The sequence below is a fragment of the Theobroma cacao genome, chromosome 1 (genome assembly GCF_053813885.1).
Source record: "Theobroma cacao isolate CCN51 chromosome 1, ASM5381388v1, whole genome shotgun sequence".
In the NCBI taxonomy this organism is placed as follows: Eukaryota; Viridiplantae; Streptophyta; class Magnoliopsida; order Malvales; family Malvaceae; genus Theobroma; species Theobroma cacao.
Window position 1 is genome coordinate 39,589,002 of NC_142639.1, and position 15,168 is coordinate 39,604,169.

Here is a 15,168-nt window from a genome sequence, read left to right on the forward strand (position 1 = left end):
TTTCTCTCCTATCTATTCCGGGCTATTATTAAGGTTCCCAGATCAGGATTCCTCACTGTGTATTTTTCAGCAGCAAAATTCTTTCTGAGTGGATATTTTATTTGAAAAACCTTAAAATATCATTTACTAGTACTCTCTCTCTCTCTCTCTCTCTCTCTCTCTCTCTCTATACAAATTTATTTGTCACTGAGAAACCAGAGAGCGCATAAAACCATTCTATAAACACCTTTGCCATGATGATCTGACGGCAGGCAGGCAGATACCATTGCGGTAAAATACAAAAACTGTTACCCACCACATCGAATTTGCTTGTCTACAGCTAAATACAAGGCTCAAATTGAAAATCAAGAACTCATACAAGAAAGGTAAACAAAGATGGTCATGATCCTGTCACCCTGATAGATTAATGACCGATTGCACTTTAGTTTTATCCGACAAAAAGGATGTCTAAAACTAAAACTTCTCCTAGCTCTGTAACTAACTTTACCTCAAGAACTGAAACAGGAAGCTAAATCTTTTTTCCTCTACAAGACTCCTAAATGGAATTCTAAAAGGTGCAATACAAAAGCAATTGTTGGCTTAGATTCTACCAAAAGGTACAGCCAATTCCCTCTACCTTCTAAAGTGTATGACATATACAAGAATTAAAAGGAAAAAAAAATACATATAAAGCCATGAAAGCAATCTTTCCGGGCGAGTTTTAGATGCCACCGGCAGCAGTAGCTGCATTGTTTGCGAACCATGGAAGGTCAAAACTAGCGGGAAACTGATCAGAAAAGCAATCTCCGGTGACCATGTCAGCGATTCCTTCTAAACCCTCAAAGAAGTCATCACTCACTGCCGTGTCTGACATCCCAAAATCATCCTCTCCTTCATCTTCAGCCAAATCCTCTCTGCTCTCCACCTTTGTACTCTGAAGTACAAGCTCTTCCTCCACGGAGGTAGTTGGAGATGAGCTGTTGGCGGGTTTGGCTGAGGAGGATTTGGTGGAGTCACCGGCGGTGACTGTTTGTGGAGTGAAAGGCTTCTGGCGGGTGCTGCCGGCAAGTGAGTTTCGGTGCGTGGGAGCAGGGTGGTTGTGTTCAGCTGTATATGTGACTATGAACATAGCCGGGTCGGATCTGTTTCGTTCCACTTGTTTTCGGGCCAAACATCCCTTTGAGCTGCTGCATCTGTAATAGCCCCTGTTATTCAAAGAAACAAAAAAAACAAAGCTTTAATCAAATATCCAAACATAAACCAAACTTATTACTATAATCGAACATGCAAAGCGACAAATACACATGATTTTCTCCATTTTTTTTTTTTGTAGAGTTTACCTTGGATAAGGGGAGCCTTTGATGGGTTTCTGACCATATTTTCTCCATGCCCACACGTCTGCAGAGAGACCTTCTGCTGGTACTTGGCAAACCCTTTTTAGCTGGTTCTTTCTGTTGAAATGGAAAGTAGAAAAACTTTAATAAAACCGATCAAAGAGACAATTTTCTGACATGGGTCTTTTAAGATATGCGTTTCTCAATACATGGTAATACTAAAATTTACCTTCTTTTAGATCGAGAATTATGAGAATTGGCAGTTGCAGTGTTGCTACTAGCTGTAGTAACAGCGCTTGTAACAGAGCTAGCGTGAGACTGCTTTTGCTGTTGCTGTTGTTTTATCTGCGGTTGATCTTTGGACATGCCAAGAGACGAAAATGAAGATAAAGGCGTGCTCTGTGGGGAAAGAGGCTGGGATTTGGGGAAGAAAGGCTTGTAAAGCTCATGCAATTCTTCCATAGCATTTCTAGCTTCAATCGGATTCGGAAAAGACAAAACTTGACTCTGAAAAGCTTCTTGACTACCAAACGAAGAAAAACAAGACTGAGGATATAAATCAGCCATGAAAGAACTGGTTGCAACACCACCGCTGCTCGTCGTTGTAACAGTGGCGCAGCCTCTCACCACCGCATGCAGATCCCAATCAACCTCCATGGGCCTTGAACCTTTTTCTCTCAATTTCTGAGGCAAAACTCACCAAGAAAAAAGAAGGGTCTCTTCTGAAATCTGCAGCTGACTCCTCTGGCAAGAAACTGTTAGAAATGAGAGAGAAGAAGAAGACAAAACCAGGCGCTGACTTTTGATAGATGAAAAGAGGAGAAGAAAAAATAAATAAGGAAATGCTAGGGGATTGTAATTGAGTGGGGTTTCGCAATTATATAGAATAAACAAGAAAGAGAAATCAATGGTATTAAGTTTAGACAGAGATAGTGTGGGGAGATGAGAGAGAGGCAAGTGTGGTATGTTCGGTTGGAGAGTTGGGCATCTCAAAGCCTTATCTAGTCATTTTCTCTCTTTAACATTTCGCTTTACTCAACATCCGACATTGAAAACCGGCTCTGGTTTTGGGTTTGACTTTTGGGATGTCAAAGGGGTTTTTTAATTGAGGAGGCGAAAAGTCCACGCGGTCTGGTCTGTCTTTCTTTCTGAGTGGAGGGTAGAGGCTCGTGAGTTACCGACAAAAGAGAAAGAAATAAAGAAAAAACGAGAGACTAAGATAAAAGTGGAGGCCAGTTAATTTGGGTGCCCTCAACAAAATCATTGGGTCCCAATTTCCATGGAGTGTCGTAGAGGCTCACAACCCACACTCGCACTCCATAGACGCTGCCTTGCCGCGTCCTCCTCCCTTCATTTTTTTGGCTCTAGCCTCTTTCTTTTTCTTCCAATGAGAATTGGAATAAAGATTTTTTTTTTTTTTTATAATTGAATGAGAGGAGATTCGAATTTTATTCTTTAAATAAGAGAATTATACACTAATTAATAAATTAAATGCTCGAATACACAAATAAATATATTTTTATTCACACATCACACTTCTTATTTCCTAATTTGATTACAGAATTACAATGCATGTTGATTACACGTGTAGCAGTTTACACATGTTTAGTTTATAAATAGATAAAATATTTATTTTTTTAATAAGTCTTCTTTTTATTCATTACAGTCGGTTTTAAATCTTGCATAAGTACTTGTAACAGATTCTCAATTAATCCAAGAATTCAGTTCTCATTTACTCATTTTTTGGTACTTTCTTTCTTTTTCTAGAAATTTCCTCTTTTCTAGCTTACTATTCTAGATAAACAAACAAGGTATCAAAGCATCATCGGAGCTAGAATCGAGGTTCACATCATCGAGATTTCACTTTCTCAATCAGTTCATTTGGTGTTCCTCATTTCTCTCATTTCCTTTCACAATTTATGCTTCATCTACTATTTATTTTCCTATTTAATTGAAACCCTAGACTTGTAGATTCATTAACAAAATCTCAAATTTCACTCACATAAAATCCTCTCTCACCATATTATAGTTATCATTCTAACGTTCATGGATCGATAATGATAAATCTTAAGCTCACTGCTACATGTGAAACCACTATATTTAACAATGTACTGGAGCATATAGTTTAATTGTTTCTAAATGTATATATGAAATTTTTTTGTTTAAAAAATCAAATTTTATTTTTTTTAAATAAATTAATTATTAATACAATAGTTCTAGAAAGAGCTAGTCTTAGTAACAATTTAAAACTTGGGTAATGACAATGTTAAAAAAGTAAATATTGAGAAAATTAATGAGGAAGTTAGGTTTCTAAATATTAATTCATACATGATTGTCAATCTTATCATTTTTTTATATTTTAATTAAGATTATCAAAGAATTCCATAAAAATAATTCATTATTTAAAATACACAAATAACTAAAGTCTTGAGATGATCACAAAGTTACACATTAGGGAACAAGCTTTAACTTTAAATTACGATATGCGATCAAGGCCAACCTTTGGGTAAAGCCACCCAAACAAGAACTTTAGACCCCAAATTTGAAAATCCTCTATATTTTTATAATAACATAGTTAATTATATTTAAAATATAAAATATATATATATATATATAATATTTATTTAAACCCTAATAAATATTTATTTTCTCACATTTCCACATCCTTATTAATTATAAACCAATTATCTCATTTTCTATTAAAAATTGATAAAAATAAAAAATAATTAATAAAATGACACATTTTCTCACTTCTTTAATTATGTGTCTAATAAATCTCAAATTTTTATCATTTATTAACTTTTAATTTTCAATTTATAATATCTATTCTTGAATTTTTCTTCCATCATATGCTATTTCTTCCTTTAACTTCACATTTCTTTCAAAGAATATGCAGAAAGTCTGTTATGTTAACATATTCGTAAAATTGTGAATCTCATTTATGATTTACAACAAGTATTCAATAATTAGGTATTATTGTTTTAACTTTTATAGACTTTTTTATTTTAATTTAAAGTTTATATTATATTATTATATCGTATTTATTTTATGTAATAGTTAATTTATTTGAATTAAAAATTTTTATTGTTGATCTTATAGTAGCCATTTAAAAATATAAAATAATTATAATAGTTAAGTATTTTTTATATTTCATAATAAATATTTTGAATATGTTAAATTGAAAATATGAATTTAGTTATTTAAATCTTTAAAAAAATTCTTTAATTTCAATAAAAAAACCTATTTAAATATTTGCTCTAAGCAAAGTTATTGAGCTGCCATTGTAGGTGATCGTGTTAAATAAGATTCAAAACAAAAGAAAAAAGCAAACCAATAATTTAATAACATAGATCAATTTTTATTATGATATAAAATTGATTTCTAAACACCTTAATCGAAAACTATAGTATTTGTCTATAAAATTGAATCAAAACATTTCATATTAAACAATTGACCTCAATGATTGAATGAAATATCAATATCAATACATGATATTAGGTTTTCGTTAAGATTTTTTTTTTGAGATAGTGTGAAAAATAAATAGGAATGATAGATTCAATGAAAAATAAAAGGATTAAATGTTGGACCGTATCTAATATAAGCATGCATGGAATCTACACTCAAATATTTAGTTTATTAATTAATATATAATTTATCTAAAAAAAATTCAAATCTTCCTCCCTTAATTATAAAAAAAAAAAAACATACATTGAATCTCTAATCTCTTGTTCCACGAATACCGAACAAATGTAGACTACCAAGGGTACAATCAATGCATAATAGCCGCAGTTGCATGTTGGTGGGAGTTTCTTTTTGCATCCCAAAAATCTGTCTTTGGGACAAACGCACGCGGGACAGCGTCTGCCACTCTCGTGACTGACACGTGGAGAGAGCATCGCTATTGTATTTCTTTTTCGTTGAAACTTTTGCTTTCTCCAGCCCATTATACCTTTCCCCTTTGGTAGATTCGAGCTGGACTTAGTAAAATGACAAAAAGGCATAAGAAACCAAACGACAACTTCTCTACTAACCACGTGTTCGTTAGGAAGTAGCGAGTTTTAGCGCTTTTGCGTACTCGAAACGATTGCGGGTTGACCAGTCTTCCACATCGACGGCTGAGAGTTAAGTTCAAGTTCACACACGAAATCCGGATTAGCGCGTGACGGTGAAAGGAGATAAGGTGAGTTGGCAATTAACAGCTCGCAGATTTTGTGGGCCCACAGATTTTCTTTTCTTTTTTAACCGTTACAACCATCATCGCATGGCTCGTGATTCCAATGGTTACCATTTCCTTTCTTTCTTTTTTTTTTCTACAGAATCCTATGACGGAGGATCGGAAGGCCGACGATGATGTGATAAATCGGTGATGTGATGCGAAAACTTTTTTTTTCTTTTTTTTGTTTGTTCTGTGGTTTTGACGGTAAACGATCGGCTGACACGGCATTAATTGAGCGTTTTGGGATTTAACAATATTTTTTGTTAGGGCGACGTGGATGGCACGAGGGCATTGAATTGCAAGCGTGTGGGGTCGATTTGGCGAGCGGCGACTTCAACAAGATAAGGAGGTTTTACCTTTGATATTTACTCTTCCTTGGGGTCAGATTTTCACTGTGATGAATTCGCTAGAAAGTTAGAATTTACTTGTAGGGGTTGAAGTTTTGCAACTCTTCTGAAGGTGGGCATTAGCCATTAAATTCACTTCTAAGTTAATTTAATAATCTTTTATGATTTTAACTTATTAATAATCTAGTTAAGCATGACTTTATACATGTTAACGAGTATTGTAGTGTAACTCATTTTACAAAGCCCTAATTTAATTGGGATTTCGTATTTTACCTCTACAAGTTGTTTCTTTTTTTTTCTTTGGAAAAACAAAAAGATTATTCTTTAATTTAATACCCTTAATTGATTTAATAAAGAAAATATTTGAGAGTCCAAACCGAACTTAAGTAGTTGATATATTAGAAGGACACGAATTTAGATATACAGCTAAGAGTTGAAAAGTCCTGAGACTCACATTCATAACAAAAATCATGGAAGTAGATTTTCTTTTGTACCTAACTTTTTAATTAGATTGGTAATACATAATAACCCTCTGTTAAGCGAGCATGCCTATAGTTATAAAAAATTAAGAATTTTGTACTACTAAGTAATTGTACCATAAAACAACAAAAAAAAACTATGGTTATTATCGAAATTTTAGAGTCATTATTATATTTTTAATGTACACAAAATATCTCAACCTAACATATGAGATTTTTTTTTATCATCACTCTATTATTTCTCTTCATGAATAAAATTACATATTATATGACAATTTATAACAATAAAAATAATAATATCTATTTTAATATCATGTTAAATTTTTATATAAATATGTAATTTAAAATTAATTAATAATAAATAGAAAAAATTTTATAATATTTATGTATTTAAAACATTTATAATTTAACAAATATGACATTTCTTTTATCAATTTTAATTTGTAAGTCCTCTAACTACATTCAAGTCATGTTTTTTAAGTGTGAGAACTCAAAAATTCGAAGAAAAAGAAACATTTCCAAATCACTTGTCCACCACACATAACTAGGAAATGATGATCTTATCTTGACAACGATAATGGTCGAAGAGAGAGAATACTACGTAACATTGAGCCCGTCGAAAGCTTGAATTACGATATTAATTAGAGATAATGACAAAATAATATTATATTATTTGATCTTTTTTTTAATTTTTTTTTGTTGCCTCAAAATTATTGGACTAGTTGATACTTATCCCATCACAGTGTCAAATTGAAGTTGATGGTTACAATATATAGTACTGTATTTATTTAAAGAATAATTCGTGGGGTTTGGTCAATGTGGTGATACGTATCATCTCAACACGTACAAATGCTCTGAGAAAAAAAAAAGTTATAATTATTTTGTCCACTGTGGTGAGCAGTGATGGAGACGTCTGGCACAAGGGGTTTCAAACAAAGATAAAGTGAAAAAGAGAGGAAATAGCTAATGGCCGCAAGGATATCTATGAAAGTGATGCTGGCAAAGGCTAACTCGCACGTTTTTATCACTCTGTGTTGAACATGTTAGCAAAAGTAGCCCTGTTAACTTATCAATCTTTTTTCTTTTCAAATCTTATGATAAAACAATAATCTTGAATGTATTAGTACATTGCAGCAGTATTAAATCGATCCCCATACTTGGTTTTTTTGCCTATTTCATTTTTTGGGGGAGACGGCAGAGTGAGGTAATGCTTTTCCAAAAGTTGGTGATAACTCCAAGGCAAAGCAAAGTTATGAAGTACTATGGTAGCTCCCAACGCTTGAAACATCTCCTTGGATCCTGTTAGGTTGTAGTCGAAAAGGAAAAGCAAGAGCGGCTGCAAAGAGGGCCTGCCAAATCCATCAAAGTGATGGATCCTTAATACTGTTGCCTTTTTGCAGCGAATTAAAGAAAAAGAATTGCATATGCATCAGTTCCACAAAGTGGTAATGATGACGACGATGAAGATTAATGGAGGGCAGAATTCTAAGCATTTCTAGAATTTGGTCCACATCTCGCCTCCATCACCTACACCAACAAACCTGCCGTCGCAAACTTTTCCAGCTAATTTTCTTTATACCTGTTTTTTGCCAAATATTTTCTCCTTGTACGATTCAAAATTGTATGATATCGATAGATTTGCTATTGAATGAGAAAGCTTTCTTCAAGATTGGGATGATTGGTAGAGATCTTTCCATGTATGACAGCTCCTTAGACCAGACTATAGGAGGGATGCTTTAGGCCTTTTTAATCAGCTTGGTCAAATATTTACACTCCCACCAAGCCTGTTAGGCATCGGCATGTAACAAAGCATTGAAAGATTTCTTCGGTAAAGTGATTCGACATAGATTTATGGAGTATGCGTGGATGGAGACTTGAAAAGATGTGGGATGACACATGATCGATGGACACAACCATGGCGAACGTTGGGTATACATCTTCAACATCCTAGCACTTAGAGAGGACGAGGAAATTGGAAATCATCCTGGCTATTGTTTTGGGCACCAAAATAATTTAACTGATAGATATGTACCTTGGCTATATATCAACGAGATTAGCCAAGCCATACTTCCCCCCTTACCATATTTCTTTTTGCCCATCAATCTCTTTTTCTCTGTACCAAATCCATGAGCGAAAGGGATAGGGGTTAACAGTTTATAGTGGGAGGGGATGTGCCACACTAGTGAAAACTAGGGGGCACACCACTACAATTAGGAGTTAATGCCAGGTGTCACAATCATTGTACCTCATAGCTAACGCTTTCTTTTTATCTTTTGGGCTACTTTTAAAATGGGGCAAAGAAACAAAATTAAACATATAAAACATTATTGTAACTAAGTCCATGCCGTGGCATGGAGCAATCGCCAGTGGCAAGCTCCCTTCATCTTTTCTCTTTGTTTTGGGTGACTGGGATAATTCAAGCAAAACTTATCATTCCCTTTTTAATAATTACTTATAGTCATGATAGTAAATCCAAATTATTTGTAGTTCACTGTCCTTATTTGTAATTCCCTCTCATCTTTTCTCATGAATCATGATTCATGAACTTGGGGGCCGGGAAAGAAGGGGAACTGCTATTCGTCGTTTAACTTTAAACCTTCGTTTCTGCGGCCTCCATCATTAGGGCAGATAAATGCTAGCCCTTTCTGTGATCCAAGTCCATAGACACGATCATATAAAAACGCTGAAATTTGATCTAACTCTTTCTTGGATGGAAGCAACTCCTTAAAAGAGGTCAAAAGTACATCCGACAAGGGCAACGAGTTCATTGACATATTCAACGAAACCATCAATCTCATTCCACTCTTCATTTCGAGAAACGAGCACCAGAAAAATAAGATACCCAAAATTTTTTTTTGGGTGGATACATTTTTACATTTCGAAAATATTGATGCCGATTCTTGTCCATCTTCACTTCAAGAATAACTACAAACAATTTTTAAATTTATAATTTTGTTACACGCAGGTCGTACTAGTATGATTATATTAAACCCATGACCTTATAAACCTTAATCATAAGTTTAACAATTCTATATATGATATTAATACTCACTACAACAAATTTGACCAAATACAACATATTATTAAAATGTGCTACTAAAAATATTGTTAATAACACTTTTTTTTTATGATTTTTAAAACTTTTTGTAGATCTAATCTTATTATATAAATTTTTAGATATATTATGAATAAAATATAACGACAGGAATTGCATATACTAGCAAAAGTTTCATTTCTTAATATTGTTACTAAATGTGAAAAAAGTGAAGTCAAAAGTTTAAATAATTACACATTTTAAATTTTTACCATAAAAAAATATATTATCCAAAAAAGTGTGATTAAAACTCAATTTTTTTGTAGTGATTATACAAAATATAAGTGAGTTTTGATTTCTAGAATAATTGTATCCACATGATTAAAATATGAAAATTTTGTATTTTAAACATATTTAACACATTTAAGATAAATTTAATCAATCATGTATTGAATATCTTGTGACCCGTTAATTATCATTTTGATTAATAGTGCATACGTGTTTACCTAACACATTATGACTTGTTTGACATATAAATAGTTTTTTTTTTATTATGGTTAATGATGATGGTAGTGGATTTATTGTATTTAATGAATATTATTATTTTATTGTAATTATTTTTATGAATATTAATTTTAAATTTGAATAATGAGATTATACTGTATTTGTAATTGTATACATTTTACTTTAATTGTGTTTAAAATTTTAATCTAATTAATCGTTTAAATAAATTATATATCGTGTCGTGTTATATAAAATTTAATTCAACCTTTTTAATAAATGTGTTAAGTATGTACATGTCTTATACGTTTAGTAAACATGTCTATATTCATATTTAAGATCTTCACATGTTTAATTAATTGTGCCGTATTTATATTTATTGTCTAACTCATAATAATATCTTATATTTCTTTATCCTTATAACTCCATTTAACCTGTCTTTAAAAAAAAAAAAATCCATATAACTCATAAAGAAAAAACGACGAAGAACAAAGCCCAGCCCAATCATTTTAGAGGAGAGATCGTCAGATCACAAGTAATAGCATTTTTGGACGGTGACGATGAAGTTTGGGCCTTGTCTGGATTTTGTATACATCCAAATGGTCCATATAACTCTGGAGAAGAGATGGCGAAGAACAAAGCCCAGCCCAACCATTTCAGAGCACATTTTGTTTTTCTTTAAAAAAAAAACCGAAAGGAAGATTTTTAGAGCCAACCAACGAAAAAAATCATTTTCCCTCCTCTTCCCGCCTTCGTGGCGCCACTAAGATATTTTTTCAAATCCCGCTCCATTTTCCCGAGAAAAAGGAGCGAGAAACCGAAGAGGAAAATAGGAAGAAAAAAGAAAAAAACCAGAGCCACGAAGCAGACGGGGAGAGAAACCGGAGAAATGATCGGCGATAACTCCTTTTCCAAAACCATATGCTCCATCTGCTACGAAGATCTAAAGCCAATCGTCGAAGATCTCCAATCCATCTCCATTTGCGGCCACGTCTTCCACGAGCTCTGGTCAGTATTTGCGCACCTACTTATTAATCACTAATATTCAAACGAATTTTTTCTGAAACGGCTTGTTTTCTTTTCTGGAACCGTAGTTTACAGCAGTGGTTTGAGTACTGTACAAATTCTACGAAGAAGTACAATTGTCCTGTTTGCAAGCAGCGTTGTGTAGGGCACAATGCGACTCGTCTTTATTTTCAATCAGTTGGGGATCAATCCAATTCGTTATGCTCCCAAAAGTTGATCGATCGCGAAGAAGATGCGGAGGCATTACGTTGTGAAGTGAAGAGATTGCTTGTCAAAGTGTCGGGGCTTAGTTCAGCCTTAGAGCGTAAAGAAAAGGAGCACGAAGAAATCAACGAAGAGGTAATTTTGGCTTAATCTTTTTTTTTTCTGTAATTAGGAGAAAAAATTCTATGCTATTTTAAGTTAAATTGGAATTTGAATTGAAATTTTCGATTTTTCCACTTTCAATTTCTCTAATCCCTTGCATTTTGGAGTTTTAGCTATGTCTTTGCAAGGAGCAGATAAAGAAGGAAGCGGCGTTGAAGAATGAAGCCTTAAGAGAAAAGGCATTCATTCAACAAAAGCTTAATTCGAAGTCTGAGGTAGTACTATCATATATACAATTGGGAAAATTATCTTCTTGTACAATTCATTTAAACGAAATTTGTTTTTCTTTTTTGGATGCAATTGTGCAGGAGCTTACTATATCAAATTCGGAATGTTCAAGGCTGGAGCAAAGGAATATGGCACTAGCCAAGGAACTCGCTGTACTTAAATTGTGAGTACATAGTAGTCTTTTTGTTACTTGGATTGTAATTTATAATATTCCTTGCTTACTTGTTTGTATGGTTTATGCTAGGGTGTCGGATCTGGACCTGGAGCAAGATGAGATTTTAAAGCTTGCCTCACTGGGTAATGAAGCCAATAGCCATGATACGATAGATAATCTTATTCGATCATTGGCCAGTCATAAAAAGTAAGTCGATTGCCAGCCTGAATTTTAATAGTCTATATGCTTATCTTTTCGATCAATATTGTTGGTGTCTAGCTATGTGTTCTGGATTTGACGAATTTTACAGGCTCAGCCTTTTACTGGGTTAACTTGCTGAAGAGTTAGGATTTATCATTACATATTGGAAGTTAATACCGCTCATCAATGATGCTCAGTTGGCTATCCACTCCTGATCTGGATAACTTTAATTTTTCCTCCTTACATTGGAGGATAAAATTATCATACCTTGATCCATCTCAAGTGCTCACTAATGCATTGGGTCATTGGATGGTAGTAGACTAAAGTAGTTGAAGAAAAAAAAAGGAGGTTCTAGGATAACATATCTGCTCATCTTTCTCATGGTATCTAATTCAAAGGCACAGGGTAAGCAAATGCAAAAGGATTTATAGTGGTATTGTTTTTCTCCTGATGTTCTCCCCTGGTTATGATATTGGAGCACTAATCTTTTTTCATAATAAGTTAGATTGCTGTAGTTGTTTTTTCCATTTCATTTTTTAAGCATTATTGATGGTTCAGTCTATTATATTTACTTGTGCACTTTAATCTTTGACAATGCTCAAACTTCAACAGGAGCTACAAAGAATTGATGGCCAAGTGCAATCTTCTTGGTAGAGGTGAAGCTCGTTTGCAGAAGAAACTTGAGAAAGCAAAAGAGAAGATAGGCAAACTGAAAGTGAGTCTGATATGAAGCATTATATGTATCTTGTTCCATGAGTGCTGTAATGTTGCTGAAAAGTTCTTTTGTTATGTGGTTTCATCAGACAAGAATCCAGGAACTGGAGACATCTATTGAAGTGAAAGATAATGAAGATTTGAGGGCTCTTAAAGCTTCAAAGAAGACTGATCGAAGGGCTATTGTAGATGATAATTCTAAGACTTTGATTGCCAAAAATTCTTCAACAGAACATCAGATGCAACAACCCATTTTACCTTTAAATAACTTGGATTTGAGTGGAAGATCACCCAAAGATTCATCATGTTTGATGAAAGAAAACATCCATTTTGGTAGTCCTATATTTGCAAATCATACTAGAGAAGGTTCAAGTACTGTGGTTCTTGATGAAGAGAGAAATCCTTTAATGGGTGAGAATGCATATAGGCATTCAAGTCCTGATTTGAAATGTCGAAATGGTGAGAATATTGTTCAAGAGCCTGCTCCATCAATGTCAAAGGCAGTTTCTGATGTTAATGGAGTAGCTGCAGCCTGCAGGCCAGATAGCCTGGTTGGATTTTCAGGATCAAGAACATGTTCAAGTACTGATAAGAGTGCCACGCTTGCTGCTGCAACAAAGCCCATGTTCAACATTAAAACAGAGACTCCATCTTCACTTCCACTTTCCGAACATGGTATTTTTGAGATTGATCAGTAGGTTTCTAGGGTGTTGATTAAGCCAAAGTATAACAACTAACAAGTGCATTGATCTTCTCTGTTTAATTTGGAACTGCCTTCCACATTGTCCTTTCTCAACAGAAAATTTGTATTTGGCATTCTTACACCGGTTTTTTTGGAACATTTGAATATCTCCAGGGAATATTTGTTTCTCTGGTGGATTGCTAGGTCCTGATGGAACAAAGTGGCATTTAGGTAAATGGTGCAAGCGTGGCAAGATGCTCGGATCAATGCCCACACAAGGTTTAACCAAAAGTAGTGGTGATTTAATTGCTGTTGGTGCTGATGGGAGAGGTGGTAGAATCAAAGTTATGCGATCTGTGAATCATTCATTGGTGGGTTCAAAAACTAGTTCTTCATTCAATTTACTTAGTTGAAAAGCATAGATCAGTTTACAGTAGCTACTTTAACTTGATGATAAAATTTTATCTTTGATAATACTATTGACAATTTCACCCTTGATATGGTAAAGCAGAATATTTTAAAAGATATAGTAGCATTTGGATGGATCATGCATGTTTATCCCAAGCGTGGTGGTAGGGTGGTTCTTTACCTGTTTATATACCGTCCATGACATCTGATTTCATCCGTTGATGCAGGATGATAAGCAGAATTCACTCAGTGCAAAGAGATTAAAATATGGAGCTAAAACAAATGGTTTGCAGTCTCAGGGGTGCTTGCAGATAGAACACTTCTTTGGAAAGAGCCGTTTTTGATTAAAAGTAGAAGGCACAGCCCATGGTAGGTCTTTGAAGACTCCTATTCAATTTGTATGACCACTAAAAGAAGCAGTTAGTTTGCAACTTTGCTAACTGACATTATGGAGTTCACCACCCATATAGTGCAGGGTTAACTGCCCTCTACAGTCTAATGAGGTGGCGCAGTGGTTATAATTTATTTAAACTGCCGTGTAAAGTGGGGTGTCAAGTGACAGAGTTCCTCGGATTCCTTTGGTGTAAACATAACAGAGTTTGTTAATTAATTACGAGCATTTAACCTCTAGATAGGTTTTTTTTTTTTTTAATTTAATGATCGAATAGTTATTAGTCTTTTAATGCTTGTTAAATTTTAGAACAGGTATCTAATCTAAAAGCAATTGGCAATAGGTGGAGAGACGTGTTATAGTTATATGCTTAACATACTCTTAACTTAAGAGATGTGAGATTTTTTTATCATCATTTTAATAATACCTATTAATTTTTTTTTATCATCACTTTAATAATACTTATTAATTCTGAAGGGTAGATTATTAAGTAGCTTAAAAGTGACCCTTGTTTTTCGTAAATCATAATAAGGTAGCAGGGGAGACTGCACAATGTTTTTTTCTCGGGGTGTGAAAAATATGGACGCAGATAAAGCAACATGCTTTGTTAAAGGACGAAAGGAGGAAAACTTATACACTATTTGCTATGTTTTGACGCAGCGTGAATTTGTGCAGGGGAATGATGCATGCAACGAGGAAGAAGAGAGTTTGCTCGTAAGTTAATATAAACCAGTTCAATTATACACTGTATCCGTTTATTCTTTTGAATCTTTTCCTGTTGAATGACTGCCCTACACGACATGAGAAAAATGTGGGCTGTGGCTACCGGGCTATTAATGAAAATGCTATTTTACTTCTTATGCTGTTATTGGTATTGGCTTCCCAAGTTTGACGAGTGAGGCCCGGATGGATAGACTGAAACATGAATTACGAAGTTGGGGGAGAATTTATTGATTCTTTATGCAAGAATTCCGATGGCTTCATTTAAGGTAACGTTTTCTAACAAAACTGGTAGGCCTAGGTCTTAAAACATTGTCAATTTACTGTCTTTCCTTGGGGGCTTTGAATGTCTATTAAACACGTGTTGCTGAATTTTTCTCTGATTTCG

General features: G+C 34.1%; 2 protein-coding genes and 1 long non-coding RNA gene across 4 annotated transcripts; 2 read left to right on the top strand and 1 right to left on the bottom strand.

Moving 5' to 3' along the window:
- Positions 1 to 366: 366 nt before the first annotated feature.
- On the bottom strand, positions 367 to 2,263 carry WRKY22 (WRKY family transcription factor). Its single transcript, XM_007051643.3, has 3 exons — positions 1,543 to 2,263; positions 1,320 to 1,430; positions 367 to 1,184 (listed from the first exon to the last, which is right to left on the bottom strand). Exons 1-3 carry the CDS (start codon positions 1,968 to 1,970, stop codon positions 701 to 703), a joined length of 1,023 nt encoding a protein of 340 aa, XP_007051705.3. The 5' UTR covers positions 1,971 to 2,263; the 3' UTR covers positions 367 to 700.
- A 3,341-nt stretch (positions 2,264 to 5,604) lies between these two features.
- Positions 5,605 to 8,022, top strand: LOC148764807 (uncharacterized). Its single transcript, XR_016023086.1, has 2 exons — positions 5,605 to 5,988; positions 7,257 to 8,022. It is a non-coding gene; the product is annotated as an uncharacterized LOC148764807 (long non-coding RNA).
- Positions 8,023 to 10,604: 2,582 nt separating this feature from the next.
- On the top strand, positions 10,605 to 14,920 carry LOC18614075 (RING/U-box superfamily protein). Of its 2 annotated transcripts, XM_018115461.2 has the most exons (10): positions 10,605 to 10,898; positions 10,985 to 11,255; positions 11,396 to 11,497; positions 11,591 to 11,673; positions 11,755 to 11,871; positions 12,478 to 12,580; positions 12,669 to 13,254; positions 13,436 to 13,632; positions 13,897 to 14,038; positions 14,721 to 14,920. In XM_018115461.2, exons 1-9 carry the CDS (start codon positions 10,780 to 10,782, stop codon positions 14,011 to 14,013), a joined length of 1,695 nt encoding a protein of 564 aa, XP_017970950.2. In that variant the 5' UTR covers positions 10,605 to 10,779; the 3' UTR covers positions 14,014 to 14,038; positions 14,721 to 14,920. The 2 variants fall into 2 exon arrangements, with proteins under 2 accessions (XP_017970950.2, XP_017970945.2); XM_018115456.2 differs by lacking the exon at positions 14,721 to 14,920 and having other exon boundaries at positions 13,897 to 14,314.
- Positions 14,921 to 15,168: the final 248 nt, after the last annotated feature.

Bases quoted from the DNA above. Each gene is read 5' to 3' on its own strand.
- LOC18614075 (XM_018115461.2), top strand. From the start codon at position 10,780: ATGATCGGCGATAACTCCTTTTCCAAAACCATATGCTCCATCTGCTAC. The intron at 11,872-12,477 runs GTAAGTCGATTG...AAACTTCAACAG, and splicing joins TCATTGGCCAGTCATAAAAA to GAGCTACAAAGAATTGATGG. The intron at 12,581-12,668 runs GTGAGTCTGATA...TGGTTTCATCAG, and splicing joins AGAAGATAGGCAAACTGAAA to ACAAGAATCCAGGAACTGGA.
- WRKY22 (XM_007051643.3), bottom strand. From the start codon at position 1,970: ATGGAGGTTGATTGGGATCTGCATGCGGTGGTGAGAGGCTGCGCCACT. The intron at 1,431-1,542 runs GTAAATTTTAGT...CCATTTCAACAG, and splicing joins AATTCTCGATCTAAAAGAAG to AAAGAACCAGCTAAAAAGGG. The intron at 1,185-1,319 runs GTAAACTCTACA...TTTGAATAACAG, and splicing joins AAAGGCTCCCCTTATCCAAG to GGGCTATTACAGATGCAGCA.